The following is a 15,456-nucleotide window of genomic DNA, read 5'->3' as shown; positions in this document are numbered from 1 at the left end:
GTCAGGCTTGACAAAGCCCTGGCTGGGATGATTTAACTGGGAATTGGTCCTGCTTCGAGCAGGGGGTTGGACTAGATGACCTTCTGGGGTCCCTTCCAACCCTGAGATTCTATGATTCTAAGTTAAGACCTGGACGGAGGGGTGGGGGGCGAGGCAGCGGGGGCCAGGGAGGATGGATGCAGGAGGCTCCGCCATGACCTGGGCGGGGGTGTGGGTCGGTGCCCGGCGCTGAGGGTCAGTGCCCTGGGCCAGCACTCACTGGAGCCCAGGGTGGGCACCCACAGCTGCATGGCCAGGGCCGGGGATCAGAGCCCAGGGTTAGCGCTTGGGGTCCGCGCCCGGTGCTGCACATCCTTGGCCAGCACCCGCCGGAGCCTGCTGCAGCGCAATCAGGACTGGAGGTCGGCATCCTGGTCCAGCGCCTGCCGGAGCATTGGGTTGGTGCCCACTGCCATGTGACTGGAGTTCTGCACCTGGGGCTGGGGATTGGCACCTGTGGCCAGTGCCTGCCGGAATCCAGGTCGACATCCAGGAGCAGTGCCCAGGCTTACGGGCCAGGGCTTGGTGTCGGAGCACGCGGCCAGGGCTTGGCCACCACTGGGATTGGGGGCTGGCACTTGGAGTCTGTGCCTGCTGCCGCCAGGGATTGGCATCCAGAGCCAGCACCTGCTGGAGCCCAAGGCCAGTGCAGGGGATCTGCACCCCGGGGGTCAGCAGCCAGGGCTGGGGGTTGGAGCGCACGGACGGCGGTCAGTGCTTGGGGCCAGCAGCTGCCACCAGGATTGGGGATTGGCGCCACGTGGCTGGAGCCAGGGATCAGAGCCAGATGCTGTGTGGCCATGTGTCACGGAGTCCCCGGGCGATGCTCTGGAACTGCTCCCCAGGAAGCCAGTCAGGACTCTGGGGAAGTCTCCTTTCTGTGAGCAGCCTGTCTTCAGGACACACAGCTCACACAGCTTCCACCTTCCTGGATCTGACCTCGGAGCATTCGGCATCCTCTGCCCCTCCGTGCGCTTCCCACAGCGAGTCCGCCCAGGCGGGCTCCTGGGGAAGCCAGAGGGTCCTGCCCCCCAACTCCGCAGTCAGACATGACTCTCAGCCAGCCAGTAAAACAGAAGGTTTATTAGACAACAGGAACATGGTCTAAAACAGAGCTTGTAGGTGCAGAGAACAGGACCCCTCAACTGGGTCCATTTTGGGGGGCAGTGAGCCAGACAACCACGTCTGCGCTTCACTCCATGTCCCAGCCAGCCCCAAACTGACTCCCCCTCCAGCCCCCCCCCATCCTCTGGGCTTTGTCCCTTTCCTGGGCCAGGAGGTCACCTGATTCCTTTGTTCTCCAACCCTTTAGCTCTCACCTTGCAGGAGGGAAGGGCCAGGCTATCAGTTGCTGGGAAACAGGGTGTTGGCCATTCTCTGTGTCCAGACTCCTGCACACACCAGCCCTCTAGGGCTCTGCAATGATCATACACCCTTATCCCACCACCGAGATACTTAAGAACTGCATAGGGGAAACTGAGGCACCCCCACACTATTCAGAGGAAACATTAAGAACAGTCCCGCTTCGTCACACCACAAGCTGGCATCTGAAGCCCCGTGGCTGAAGGCCAGGGCTGCGTGGCCAGAGCTGGATCGGACATGCTGTGCTGTGCTGGAGGAAGAGGCCTGACGCCACCTCTCCAGATGGCCTCTGGGGGATGGTATTTGGGGGTGGCAAGCTTTTGTGCCTTGGGACAATAGTGGGAAGCCCGGTTTACTTCCCAGGAAAAGCTCCCCACCAGGGCATTGTTCCTGGAATGTACATAACCCGAGAGGGAGTTGGGGGCGGGAGGAGCTCACGAGAGAACAGAGTGAAGATGTGGCCAGTCAGCCCTTGGAGCTTTATTCCAGCCCTGCTTTGGCTCTGCACCTGGACGCTGATCACTGGGGACCCCGGCACCTGCCCAGGTAGGAGCATCTCTGTTTTGGGGCTGTAAATGGGGGGCTAGGTTGAGCTCTGAGGCACCCACATTGCCTAGTGATGGCAGGGGGGTTCTATAGCTATTTAGCTGGCTCCAGCACTGCAGTGTCTGAGTTGGGGCATTGAGGCTGGGGTCCTGGGGGCTGAGCCCCTTGGGCTGGCTGCAGGGATTGGTGTTGGTGCTCCAAGCGGGTGATGGGCTGGAGCTGAGCCGGGGGGAAAGTAGGCTGGACCTCAGGGGAGTGCCTGTCATGGGGAGAGCGTGTCTGGATGATGCACCCCAATGTCACATGGGCCAGGAATCCCGACCGCCCAGGCTAAAGCTGGTTGTAAAAAGGTGAAGGCCACGTGGCTGGGGTGGGATGTCAGCCCAGGGTCGGGGGGCGTGGATAGAAAACAGGGTGTGGGGAGGTGGATAAAAGAATGGGGTGAAAGCTCCCCAACTGCCCGCCCACCCACGTGGGGCCCCAGGGAAGCATTTATTTCCGAGCGCCCAATGCAGGACCAGTCCCCACACCCTAGACCAGCCCTGCGCCAGGGGATGCGGAGCCCACGTGTGGAGGGGGCCATGGCGCAGGGCCAGTGGAGTAGGAAGATGCTGGCTATCGTGGGGCCGGTGATCGCTGAGAGCAGGGAGGCAACACAAACATGGTGGTGGTAGATGCCTTTGGGGTCCCTTTCCCTGTCCCTCACTGGGCTGTGATGATCTGTGAGACCAGGCCTTCGTTCCACAGAGCCCTCCAGAGACAGAGACCAAGGGGCCCGCGGTAATTATCAGCGGGGCCAGGGTAAGGCCGAGCACAGAGCGATGCTGAGAACCATCTCACCAGCTGACTCACCGGGGCTGATCCGGAGCAGGTGCTGGGATCATGCCTCCTCCCATGTTTCTTTGTGTTTCCACAGAGCTGAAGGTGGTGGGGCTCTCTGGCACTGAGAAACTCACAATATTACAGGGATGCCCCGGGACACCAGGCGCAGCAGGAAGCCCTGGAGAAAAGGGGGCACCCGGTCAACCTGGCCTGAGAGGTAGGAGATGAGGGAGGGGCTCTCACAACAGGTGCTGCCCCCAAGCTGGAGCAGTGCCCCTCTGGGCCTGTGGGGTGGTCTTGGGCCCGCTCCCATTGGGTCTGTGGGGAAGGTGGAGAACGCAGCGGTCACAAGGAGGGGATCAGACTCCGTCAGCTACTGAGCCCCGTTTACACCAGAAGAGGATGGAGCCCACTGGCTTAGAGGTGTCTCTTGAACCAGGGAATCTCTGGCTAAGGGTGCAAACCCCGTATTGAACTGGGCCCTTCGCTGTGTGGTGCCCGGTGCGACCTCATCGCCCGTGGTCACTCCGGCTGGTGCATGGTCCTTAGCAGACTGTGTGTGGTTGATGGATCAACCCCTCCTGGCACGTCGATTAGTCCCTGATGAACCGCACGCCCTCCACTGGTGGAAGAACAAGGCACGACGTCATCTGCCAGCCGCCCTTCCGTCTGGAATAGCCACACCGCCCCATGAATCTGGCCCTCTGCCCCCCGGTGCCTCTTGCTCTCACACACCCCAGGCTCAACTGACCAGCCCCTGGCGGGTTGGGAAGGACCCCCACCACACACCTCCTCCAGGCCTGATGGCAGGGCCTCTTCCACCGGGATCGGCTGAGCAGCCCACATGAGACACTTCTTGTGACTGCTATGGGAACAAGTAGTGATGGACTTTGAGAGCTTCCCTTCTTTTTCCTCTGGGTCCGTCCGTTTGTCCCCTTTTAAAAGAGCCTGCGGGGGGACCATGTTCTGCGTCTTAGCTGCGCTCAAGCACTTGCCTGCGTTCACCGAGTCTCTCTGTCTGCTCTGGATTTCAGGGGCTGGGGGGCCGCCCGGGAAAGCAGGACCGAAGGGGGAACGAGGTAACTATGCAGCAAGGCTCTTTGGAGGAGGGGGGCTGAGGGTGTAGGTTACACCCCATGGGGGGGGTTGTTGGTCGAGGCAAGCAATTCAGATGGGGAGCCAGGCTTTGTGCCCCCTGTTTCAAGAGGCGTTGGGCCTGTGCTGGGGTCCACTCCTATCTGCTCTGGCTCCAGTAGGTTTAGTCTGTCCTGCCAAAATTCTCCTGTGGCTTTCAAGAGGGGCCTTCGGGGCTGCTAATAGGGCTCCAGGGCCTGATCCCACCCCCACCCCAAGTCACTGCGGCCCTTATCATTGATTGCAATTGGCACTGGGACCAGGCAAACCCGGGTCAGCATGAAGCTTTGGGATGGGCATCCAGCGTCAGGGAGATGAGACGGCACCCAGGATCGCCCCCCCACCCCCGTGGTGGTGTGAAACGGGCTGCCTCTGGAGCGTTTCCACCTCTTCTCATGGCGCAGGGGGCCGATCAGGGAGGGAGCCTGTGGGAGGGAGCCTTTCCACCTCCTCAGTGGGCTTTCCTCCTCCTCTGTGGGAGGGAGCCTTTCCACCGACCTCAGTGGGCTTTGGCTCAGGTCTCCGGAGAGCAGGTGGCCGCGAACGTTGCACACAGACGCTGCAAGCACACGGCCGCGGTTCCTCCATACATTGCAAGGCAGGAGGGCAGTTATACACACCCCTTTCAAACAAGAGACACAGTTGTGAAACAGCAGGAAAAGCAGCTAACCAGGAACCTTGCACTCCTCATCCGGCCAAGTTCTCCAGGGCGCCGGCTGGAGACTGTTCAGCTTTGCTTTCTAACTGTGTTTTTTTTTTTATTTCTCGGAATGGCAGGAGACCACCCAGACCCTTCCTTCCTCTGCCAGAACGGTGAGGTTGCCTCCTCGGCGCTTAAAAAATCATAGAATCATAGAATGTCAGGGTTGGAAGGGACCCCTGAAGGTCATCTCGTCCAACCCCCTGCTCGAAGCAGGACCAATCCCCAACTAAATCATCCCAGCCAGGGCTTTGTCAAGCCTGACCTTAAAAACCTCTAAGGAAGGAGATTCTACCACCTCCCTAGGTAACGCATTCCAGTGTTTCACCACCCTCTTAGTGAAAAAGTTTTTCCTAATATCCAATCTAAACCTCCCCCACTGCAACTTGACTTACCCTTGTTTGCATTATGGTTTGCATTATGGTACCGTTGCTTCGAGGCACCCAGCAGGATCAGGGCCCCGTCATGCTAGGGGATGGGCTGACACAGAGCGAGAGATGGTCCCTGCCCCAGCGTGCTTACAGTCTGAATAGCCAAGACGGACCAAGGGAGCAGCCCTGGCCCCATTTTACAGGTGGAGATCTTAAGGGCCCAAGAGGGGTGGACGGACGAAGAGGTCGGTACGATGCAGCACAGAGCTGCGCGGGGTACCCCACGCTCATCGGACTGACCCCCCGGAGCTAGTTAAAGAGATGCAGTGACTGGCTCAAGTTACACAGGGAGTCGATGGCAGAGTTAGAAACCCAGGTCCACTGAGTCTTCCTCCAGTGCCTTAACCAAAAGACCATCACTCCGGAGCAGTGAATATTCCCCTTTCAGGGACCAGCCCCTACCTACTCACTGGAGCAGTTTAGTCCGGGTCTGTTGCGATTGCAGGAGCCTTTACGTCAAAGGAATAAGCAGGCTGCGTTTGTTTGTTTGTCTGCTTGCTTTAGAAGGTTTAACTCTCCTTCGGCTGGGAAAGCACACCGTTCAGTAATACAGGAATGATAGCACCCTTCATGCCAATAATGCCTTTCCTCTAAGGATCTCAAAGCACTTAGGTGGGAAAGTATTATCAGCCCCACATGGGGAAACTGAGTCACAGAGAGGGGATGTGACCTGCCCTGTGGCACACAGTGAGTCAGTGATGACCCCATGAGTACAGACTCCCATTTCCCCCTGCTCTAACCATTAGACCACACTTCCTCCCTGAGCTGGAGCTAGGATCCAGGTATCCTGACAGGCATTTCTCCTCTTTTAAGCACTAGACCCCATTCCCGTCCCAGAGCTGGGGCTAGAACCCAGCAGTGCAGACTCCCAGCTGTCCCTGCTCTAAGCGCTACATGGAGATGAAATCCTCCTGAAATGACATTTAGCCTAAACCAGGTTCCTGGAGCCTGATGTGGCCGCTAACTGGGTAGCACGGTAACCCCCTGTCACTGCGAGGTGATCTCAGAGTTCCTTAGGCAGCCACTCCGTCCCATCCCCTCCTCACTTCTGTGCTCCTCTCTCTGGGAGGAGACGAGACCTCAGACGTTTCCCCAGGGACCAGATTCTGCCTTGATTCCAGGGCCAAAGAGCTGCAAGGAGCTTCTGGGCAAAGGGGAGTTCCTGAGCGGCTGGCACACCATCTACCTGCCGGACTGCCGGCCGCTGAGGGTCTTCTGCGACATGGACACTGACGGTGGAGGCTGGCTGGTGAGCGCAGTATCCTAGCACCAGAGCGATGGAAACGGGGGATCAAGTCACATCCAGAGCTGCCTATGCCCAGTGCAGTGTGAGAGATTTACGCACGGGTAGCAGAATATGGCCGTGATGTGGCTGGGGAGGGGTAAAGAGAGAATCAGTCCTTACCCATATATAGCGGGACAGTAGCGCCTTTCACCCTGAAGGGCTGCCAAGTGCTTCACAACCCGTCTCCATGGGGAATCACGTCGCCCATCGCTGGAATGCAGCCACCTCTGGGGTGGGATGGGGCAGCTGTTTGACAGTGCACAGTAAAGCTACAGTGCAGGGCAGGAAGCAAAGAAGATCGCTGTGTCTCCCTGAATCAGCAGGAGGGGTTGAGGCAGAGGACGTTAACCCAGGCTGTGGAGTTAGCTGGGGTTATCAGTCCATGAGTTAGTGGAGCAGAGATTGGGGGAAGGCAGATGCATCTGTCTCACCTTTCCCTGACTGCAGGCATGGCCTACACATGTGTCTTGCTCTGGTTTGTAAGATTTCCTGTCGCTCACCCAGGCGTGGTGTCAGTCCCCAGTGGCTAGCAGTGTGCAAGGCCGACACCCTGACAGGACGGCGATGGGAGGGATGCGGACCATGGTTCTGCCTCTGATTGCTGTGTCAGAACGTCCTGGCTGGCTGTGCACTTGTGGGGGGAGTGGTGGGGAAGGAGGCCATGGGGCTGTCACAAAGGGGTGTCACTCACAGGCTCGGCCGAGGTTAACTGCCAGCGCTGAATGTGCTAGGCCTGGGTCCAAGCAGCAAAGTCCGGAGCCGCTCTAGCTTGGTACTTCCCCAGCACGTGGGGAGTGGGAATTGGAGCTGATTTTGCTTCACGGAGCCACCTCCAGACAGATCATTCTATCCTGTCTCCAGCCATAGTTACCGCTGGGAGCTTTGAGGGTGGAGGGGGAAGGAAAGGCATCAAAACCCCATGTTGTATCCAACTGTGCAACATTTTACCCTAGTGGGGAATTCCTTCCTGACCCCAGCCAGGGACAAACTCATGCCCTGAAGCCTGAGACTGGACAGCCCAACTGATCTTAACTTCCAGCTAGTCTCCCCATAGCTGCTCTTCTGGATCCTCCATGGCCCAGCTCAGTCAGGGCTGCACCTATTGTCTGAAGTGTGGCTGCCGGGTCAGCTCCCAGCCCCCATTCTCTCTCCGCTCCTCCAGGTGTTCCAGAAACGCATGGATGGCTCGGTGGATTTCTACCGCACCTGGAGCTCCTACAAGAAGGGCTTCGGGAACCAGCTCTCCGAGTTCTGGTTGGGCAATGAGAACCTCCACCAACTCACCCAGGACGGTAAGGAAGCCCAGCAGCTGTCCTGGGGGAGCTCTGGCCTGCCCTGGGGCTGTTATTCCACAGGGCCTCTCCAGGGGGCAAAAGCGAGCAGCCATTACCCATGAGAGGCCTTTTAGATCCAGCCCTTGGGTTCTGGAGGGTGTTGCTGAGGAGCTGGAAATGCCCAGGTTGGGTGGGAATATCCCTTTCCCCTGATCCCCTCCTTTTCCCCAGGGGATCCCCTCCCCTCCCTCTCATCCAGTTCCCACTGTTGGTTGTCCTGCCCTAGTGCCATGCAAAAACATGGCATCGCTCACAGGGACGGAGACACCCCTGGCTGTGCTGGTGTTGGGCTGGGCAAGCCTCCCTGCTTTGTGGCTAGAAGCCCCGGTCCACCTAGATCCGCCTCCTGGAGGTGAGTGGGAGCCAAAACGGGCCCCTGGCTAACGCTGGGCTCTGTCCCTTTCCCTCAGGCGAGTTCCAGCTCCGTGTGGACCTGGTGAATTTTAATGACAGCAGCTCCTTTGCCAGCTACCGGTCCTTCAAACTCAAGGGGGAAGAGGACAAGTACGAGCTTGTTCTGGGGACGTTCCTCGGCGGCTCTGCAGGTGAGGGGTGTGTGTCTGGCTGGCGTTCTGCACTGCACCACCTAAAGGGGCAGCCCGAGGGGAGGTGGGCAAAGGCCACTTTTATAGCCTTGGGATTCTGGGCTGCTCTGGGGCTCAAACAGACCCCAGTGTAAATCAGAGCAACCCCAGGGATGCTCTACCAGCAAACTCCCGAGGGCTGCCCCGCAGTCCAGAGCAGCTCAGAGTCTCCATAGCACCATATACTGTGGAGACACCCCCTTCTGTTCCTGTGCCAGGGGCTTCATGGGGGCCTATGGGCTGCTTATCAGAGACCTACACAGTGCCTCCTTCAGGGGACTACACCCCCGCCTCTTGCAGCACAATTTGGGCCCCGGCACGCTGCGGGAGCGGCACAAAGAGGCCAAGGCGGGAGAGAGAATCTGTCCCATTGTGTGTGTGAGTGGGAGAGACAGCACATGTTCCACTTCCCTTCGCTGCTCCTACAAAGAAATGTGCTTCCAACCTCCCAGAGCGAGGGATGCAGCAAAGCATGAAAGGGGCTGTGTTTCTCCAGGGTCGCTCAGGCATTTGTAATCACCTGATAATGACTGGTCATCATTAATACTTAACCCTCGGGGCGCCTCTTCTGCTTTCCCCTGGCGGGTTTCAGAGCACTTTGTGTATGTCCACGGATTATGCCCCAAAAACCCTATTGTGAGGGGGGTAAAGAATGGAGGGTCTCTGGGGAGCCAGGCACCCAGCACTGCAATGCAGCTGTTTCCGGGGAGGAGGAAAGCAGCAACGCTATCTTTAAAGTAAATTTAAAGTAGGCAGAAGAACAGCACATGTGGCTCAAACTGTCACACTGGGATTTAAGGAGACAAAACAAGATTGGAAGAGACGGCCGGAGAGGCAAAAGACAGATCTAGGTCTCAAACGATCACACACACAAATACAAACACCTATCCCGGCTGCCCCCCCAAAGCACACACGGATTGTGGGGAGCTCCCACATCTGGCAAAGAGAGATCCTTCCTTGTCTGTCTCCTTGCTGGGATCTCAGCCAAAGGCCAGGCGGGGCTCAGGGGTGCGCATGGACGCAGGGAGGGATGCACAGTTCAGGCCGTGGCCTCCCCCACCTACTGCAGCCTCTGATTCTTGGCAGAGATCGCACGCACTCAGGATGCTTGGCATCCAAAACCCCAGGCAGTGCCCCACCGCAGCCGCCTGCGCCCAGCGTCAAACCCCCGCCCTCCTTCTCCAGGCATTAACCCCATTCGCTGCCAAGGGAAGTGCAACGCTCCCGTGGGTGGCACCCATGTTCGCTGGAGGGTGGGAGGGGATGCAGCACGTGCCCATGACGGCACTGAAGATTGCATCCCGTTACAAACCGATCCGTGGAGCATTAGGGGTTAACAATCATCATAAACCAGCCAAGTAGGGGGGCAGCAAAGCAGTGTGGGAGGAAAGCCCACGCCGGCGCACTTTGCAATGGGTCTGTCTCCTCCACTGGGGCTCCTGCTGGCTCAGGGTTCCCGTGCACTAAGGTGGTTAATCTCTAGGGGCCTCGGAAATCCATTTCCTTGGCCTGAATTACGCAGATGCACCCTGTCCGGCTCTGCACGCTTCTCCCGAGAGCGCTGCTGGCAGGGAAAATCTGACATGAATGCCAGCTCAGCTTTGCTAACAGTAACACTTAGAACTTGCCCATCTTTGAAGCACTTTACAGACATTAGCTAATTAATACCACCCTCCCCCCTGGGGACTGACAGCAGGACCAGACTCAGGGAACCCTGAGGTTCTAATCCTGGTTCTGACACTCACTGCGTGACCTTGGGTAGGTCACAGCCTTTCATAGAATCATAGGATATCAGGGTCTTTGCTGTGCCCCACCATGTAATGGGGATAACGTCCTTACCTACCACCTGGAGTGTATGAGGATTCATTACGTAATGTGCTGTTGACATGCTTAGCATTACTGCATCGGCGTGGATTATCATCCCCATTTCACAGTTGAGGAAACTGAGGCAAAGACATGAAAGGCACAATTTGCCACCGAGTTCAGCACATCGGCAGCACGGTGGACGCTGAGCTCGGTGGAAAATCCGATCCCGATTGTGGGTGCTGAGGCCTTGAAAACTTAGTCTAGCACCTTGGGGAAAAATGTGGCTCTCTAGTGCCCTGGGCAAACCCAGGGCTCCCAGATTCATAGATGTTAAAGCCGAAAGGCACCGTGATAAGCACGTCTCGTCTGCTCTCTGGCATGACACAGCCATAGAATTAAATCTTACAGGCTTGGATCCCAGTCCTGTGCTCAAACCAGACCATGAGCCCAGGCTGCCTCCAGGGATACGTTGCTGGCAAGGGAAATGCTCCCATTTCTCTGCTGCTCAAGGTCATGCCCTGGTGCGGTTGTGTCCTGTTGTGGCACTGAGGGCTCGTGTGTCCCACAGGTGACTCCTTGGGTGTCCACAACAGGAAGCCTTTCTCCACCTACGACCATGACAACGACAGCGGGACGCAGAACTGCGCATTCACTGTGCATGGTGCCTGGTGGTACATCAACTGCTACCGTGCCAACCTGAACGGGGGCTACGCGGTGGGGGAGCAGAAGAAGCAGAGATACGGCATTGACTGGGTCTCTGGCCAGGGCGTTGGCAACCCCTACAAACGCACAGAAATGAAGCTCCGCTAGACGGGGGCCCCGTCCAACCTGTGCATCTGGGGCACGCCCGAGACAGCAGGACTGAGTCGCCTCCTAGATCCCCTTGCAGCAAACCACCTTCCTCTCCCCCTGCAGCAGCTCCAGGAGCCTCCAGTGATTACACACACCCCGTCTCCGGAGGGATAAAAGACTCCTTCCTGGGATCATCCAAGTCCCCAGTGCATCCCTAAGGTCCCGCGAGGACAGCCTTCCTGATGCAATCACTCCCCTCACTCCCAGGGCAATGGGGCAGATCCTTGCTCTCCTGGCCTCGCCATCTGACATTGCATTGAGTCATGTTGTGTCCAGATTGTCTGAAGGCTGCTTAGCGCCATCACGTGCTCAGAGGCAAATAAATAGGTGAGCTCAGTGCATGTCCCCACACAACGTGGTAGCATGCGATCCTCTGCAGAAACAGCTTTCAAATAGAGTTGCCCAAATCAGGCCTCCAGAATGATCTAGATTTTGGGTGTGTACATACGTGTCATTGTGCATGGGTATGCGTGTCAGACCCAATTACACGCATGTCGAGGCTTGCTCTGGCATGTATGTCATCCGATACCGCTGCACTTGCGGCTGCTGTCGTCTGTGCTCCCAATAAAAGCATCACTCCCGGCTGCTGGTTTGAAATCGCTCTCATCTGAACGTTCCCTGTGCGTTCTGCAGCTGCTTTTCTGCAGCTCCGGCTGAGTTTGCCCAGCTGTGGCGGTGGCTTTGATCCCAGGATGACAGCACTCGGGAGGGCTGAAGGTCTCCTCGACCTGTTTTGTTTGTTCAAGCCCATTGGCTTGTCAGTTTCATGTGACCTTGTCCGCTAGCCAGAAACAACTGCAGCAAGGGAAGCCTGTGCACCTACCGCTGGTCCAGAGCCCAGTGAAGTGACTGGGAACCTTCCCACTGGCTGCAGTAGCCTTTGGCTCAGGCTGTACGAGAACGGAGGCCCATAGGAGTTGTCATCCCAGGTCAGAGGCCATAGCTTGTCCGGAGTTTTTAAGCAAATTAGCCTAGTCCAGCTAGTCTGGTACGATGCCACTTGTCGGGTCCAGTACCTGCTATTTCATAGAATCATCGAATATCAGGGTTGGAAGGGACCTCAGGAGGTCATTTAGTCCAACCCCCTGCTCAAAGCAGGACCAATCCCCAATTTTTGCCCTGGATCCCTAAATGGCCCCCTCAAGGATTGAACTCACAACCCTGGGTTTAGCAGGCCAAAGCTCAATGGGGACAGGGAAAATCCTCTCTGAAGCCTATAGTATATTTGCACATTGTGTGTTTTTCCTCGTGTGTGTGTGTCTGAGAGGTTGTGCTATGTTTTCTTTGTTCTTCTCTGTCACTTTGCTCAGCTCCTTGTTATTAATCAGAGCAATGCCCTTTCCAGCCTGTGTTATCCACGGGTGAGGTTAGAGTTGGAGCAAGGTGCTGGATTGCTCACCTCGGGGGCTTACGGCATGAGGCAGTGACAATGTAAGCACTTCCCTTCCCACAACACCCAGGCAAGACGTTGCTCACCCAGATCGGAGCAGTCCATTCATGGGGGGACATGGATTTGTGGATCGTTCAGGTTCTTGGCTTCTCTGCAGAAGCTGTCAACAAGAGTGACGTTTGGTATATAGAAACCTGTGGTACAACCGTGTCTTGAGCTACCACTTGAAATTTCAGGCAGTTTCCTGGTCCTGCTTGCAGCCTAAGGGGCTCTGTAGGGAAGCATGTGATCTGGGTCTTCTTCAATAGTCATTCTGCAAAGAGCCAGCCTAGAGCAAGCTTATAATTATCGATCTATCTATCAATCGATCTAATGAATTATATGGCTATATGGCTCCTGAATTCTCATTGCTTTGGTAGCTCAGTGCCACTCCAAATTATAATGTGTACATAGAAAAGGTCTGTTTATCTTCTCCCACTTCCAGTCAGCATGTCCTGGACTTTGTTTAATTCACGTGTCTGAGTTTTCTCCCTTGCTGTTTGCTTTTGTGAATGGCGCATTACTCTGAGAAGGCCCCGGCCCCTTGGCCTGAGACCCATCACACTATTTTCACATCTCACCAAAACGGTGGCCGTTTATGATCACAGCTGACCTGGGCGGGATTCAATCCTGTGACTAAGGCCTGGTCTCCACCTAGAACTCAGATCAATCTAGCAACATCACTCAGGGCTGTGAAAAATGTCAAATTCTTCCCTTGACCTAGCTCCCACCTCTCGGAGAGGTGGACTAACGACACTGATGGGAAAACCCCTTCCGTTGCTGTAATAAGCGTCTAAACTGCAGTGCCTCTTGTATAGACATACCCTAAGACCCAGATCCTGCTGGCCTCTCTGCATTGGGAAGCACTTAAATCCTGGAAAAATCTGGCCCCCGGTGACTTGCCCAAGGCCAGGCAGGGCACCTGTGGCAGAGGATGGAATTAAGCCCAGGCCCTAACCACTGGGCCACCCTTCCTATCTCGTGCTGCGGCGCTGGAGCTCAAGCAGTAGTAGCTTGTGCATTAGCTCCAGGGTTCGGTCCCGGCAGGCGGCCGACACAGGTACAAACGCAGACGACATGGCCACAAACCTGGGGCAGGTCCCTGACTCCCTGGGGGCAAGTATCTGCGTCTTTTTTAGAACCAGCCTCTTGGCTCAGGGGGCCTGAATGCTTTGACCCCCGGGGTGAGGCCCATGTGTGACACTATTCCCAGAAGGAGCCCCCAGATCACCACAAGCCAGACTGGACCCTTTACTGGTCTTGCTGAGCAGTGACTCGCAGCAACAATTTCACCGAAGTCAATGGTGCTGGCTTGTAGGTCAGCGTCTCCAGCGCACTAACCTCCAAGGGCCCTTTGGGGCCGGTTCAGAGCAATCGGTTTGGTTTGGTTTCTTAGGTTTGCAGCCAGAACTCCCTAAAGCCCAGGGAGGGCCGGAAGGGGGCCCGGCTTTCAAGCCACAGCCCATGGCGTCATGAGCAGAACAGTTCCGGATGGTCCCCCTGGCCTGGGAAGCAGGAACAGCTGACTTGGCTCGGGAGGGGAGCTGCTTCCCCATGGGAACGGCTGCAGGGCGATTTGGCTGGATTTAGCCAGCTAGGGCAAAAGTGCATCATGAGGCTAACGCTGGCCCCAATCCAGAGCCCACTAAAGTCAATGCAGAGACGCCCACTTTGGATCAAGCTCATTTAGCACCTCTGGGTCATACTCATTACCATGTGTTATTACAAACATTTATATGTCGCTCAGCACCCTTCCCTCGGGGATCTGCAAGAGCTGCACAATGAAGTCAGTGTCCCCACACCCACAGGAGGTCAGTAAATATTATGTTATTCCTTTGTCCAGATGGGGAGAATGAATCTACCGGCTAGTCCTCTTAGTCACAAATGGATCTGTCAGGTCCTAGGCTGGGGTACGAGCATCCTCCATTGTCTTCAATGTATTTGTTGGGTCCTTTATAAAACGTCCTCTCAGTGATTGTCACGGAGTCCCTGGGCGATGCTCTGGAACTGCTCCCCATGAAGCCAGTCAGGACTCTGGCGAAGTCTCCTTTCTGTGAGCAGGTTTCAGAGTAGCAGCCGTGTTAGTCTGTATTCACAAAAAGGAGTACTTGTGGCACCTTAGAGACTAAAAAACAAGGGGAAATAGGTTACCTTGCATAATGACTTAGCCACTCCCAGTCTCTATTCAAGCTGAAGTTAATTGTATCTTTTTGAAGTGATAAACAACCATTTTTTCATGGTCTGTGTGTATAAAACATCCTCACTGCATTTTCCACTTTATGCATCCAATGAAGTGAGCTGTAGCTCACGAAAGCTTATGCTCAAATAAATTGGTTAGTCTCTAAGGTGCCACAAGAACTCCTTTTCTTTCTATGAGCAGACTGTCTGCAGGACACACAGCTTCCACCTTCCTGGGTCTGACCTCGGAGCATTCGGCATCCTCTGCCCCTCCGTGTGTTTCCCACAGCGAGTCCGCTCAGGCGGGCTCCTGGGGAAGCCAGAGGGTCCTGCACCCCAACTCTGCAGTCAGACGTGACTCTCAGCCAGCCAGTAAAACAGAAGGTTTATTAGACGACAGGAACATGGTCTAAAACAGAGCTTGTAGGTTCAGAGAACAGGACCCCTCAGCTGGGTCCATTTTGGGGGGCAGTGAGCCAGACAACCACGTCTGCACTTCACTCCATGTCCCAGCCAGCCCCAAACTGAAACTCCCTCCAGCCCCTCGTCCTCTGGGCTTTCCCCTTTCCTGGGCCAGGAGGTCACCTGATTCCTTTGTTCTCCAACCCTTTAGCTCTCACCTTGTAGGGGGGGGAAGGGCCAGGCCATCAGTTGCCAGGAAACAGTGTCGGCCATTCTCTGTGTCCAGACCCCTGCACACACCTGCCCTCTAGGGATCTGCAACGATCATACGCCCTTATCCCACCACTGAGATACTTAAGAACTGCATAGGGGAAACTGAGGCACCCCCACACTATGCAGAGGAAACATTAAGAACAGTCCTGCTTCGTCACAGTGATGCCATCCCGACGCCCCACCCAGCCAAGCGTCCAGCTCTAGAACAGCTCTGAGCTCTAGTTCCATGCTGCACATGGCTCCTAGTTTCTTTAGAACTAGGCAATTCGGTGCAGTTTG

The 15,456-nt window shown here is 56.2% G+C and overlaps 1 protein-coding gene across 2 annotated transcripts; it reads left to right on the top strand.

Moving 5' to 3' along the window:
- The first annotated feature begins 1,818 nt into the window (after positions 1 to 1,818).
- FCN3 (ficolin 3) lies at positions 1,819 to 11,477 on the top strand. Of its 2 annotated transcripts, none has more exons than XM_073317680.1 (8): positions 1,819 to 1,947; positions 2,864 to 2,986; positions 3,804 to 3,848; positions 4,681 to 4,716; positions 6,156 to 6,283; positions 7,482 to 7,611; positions 8,064 to 8,198; positions 10,612 to 11,477. In XM_073317680.1, exons 1-8 carry the CDS (start codon positions 1,857 to 1,859, stop codon positions 10,851 to 10,853), a joined length of 930 nt encoding a protein of 309 aa, XP_073173781.1. In that variant the 5' UTR covers positions 1,819 to 1,856; the 3' UTR covers positions 10,854 to 11,477. The 2 variants fall into 2 exon arrangements, with proteins under 2 accessions (XP_073173781.1, XP_073173780.1); XM_073317679.1 differs by having other exon boundaries at positions 3,804 to 3,849; positions 4,673 to 4,716.
- The last annotated feature ends 3,979 nt before the right edge of the window (positions 11,478 to 15,456 follow it).

Source organism: Lepidochelys kempii, chromosome 19 (assembly GCF_965140265.1).
Source record: "Lepidochelys kempii isolate rLepKem1 chromosome 19, rLepKem1.hap2, whole genome shotgun sequence".
NCBI lineage: Eukaryota > Metazoa > Chordata > Testudines > Cheloniidae > Lepidochelys > Lepidochelys kempii.
The sequence above is the reverse complement of the archived record's forward strand: the minus strand, read 5'-3'. Positions and strand labels throughout refer to the sequence as shown.

What these genes read in the sequence shown, in the direction of transcription:
- FCN3 (XM_073317679.1), top strand. Translation starts at nt 1,857, where the DNA reads ATGTGGCCAGTCAGCCCTTGGAGCTTTATTCCAGCCCTGCTTTGGCTC. An exon ending in GGACCCCGGCACCTGCCCAG is followed by an intron (nt 1,948 to 2,863) that starts GTAGGAGCATCT and finishes GTGTTTCCACAG; the next exon opens with AGCTGAAGGTGGTGGGGCTC. An exon ending in TTCCTTCCTCTGCCAGAACG is followed by an intron (nt 4,717 to 6,155) that starts GTGAGGTTGCCT and finishes CCTTGATTCCAG; the next exon opens with GGCCAAAGAGCTGCAAGGAG.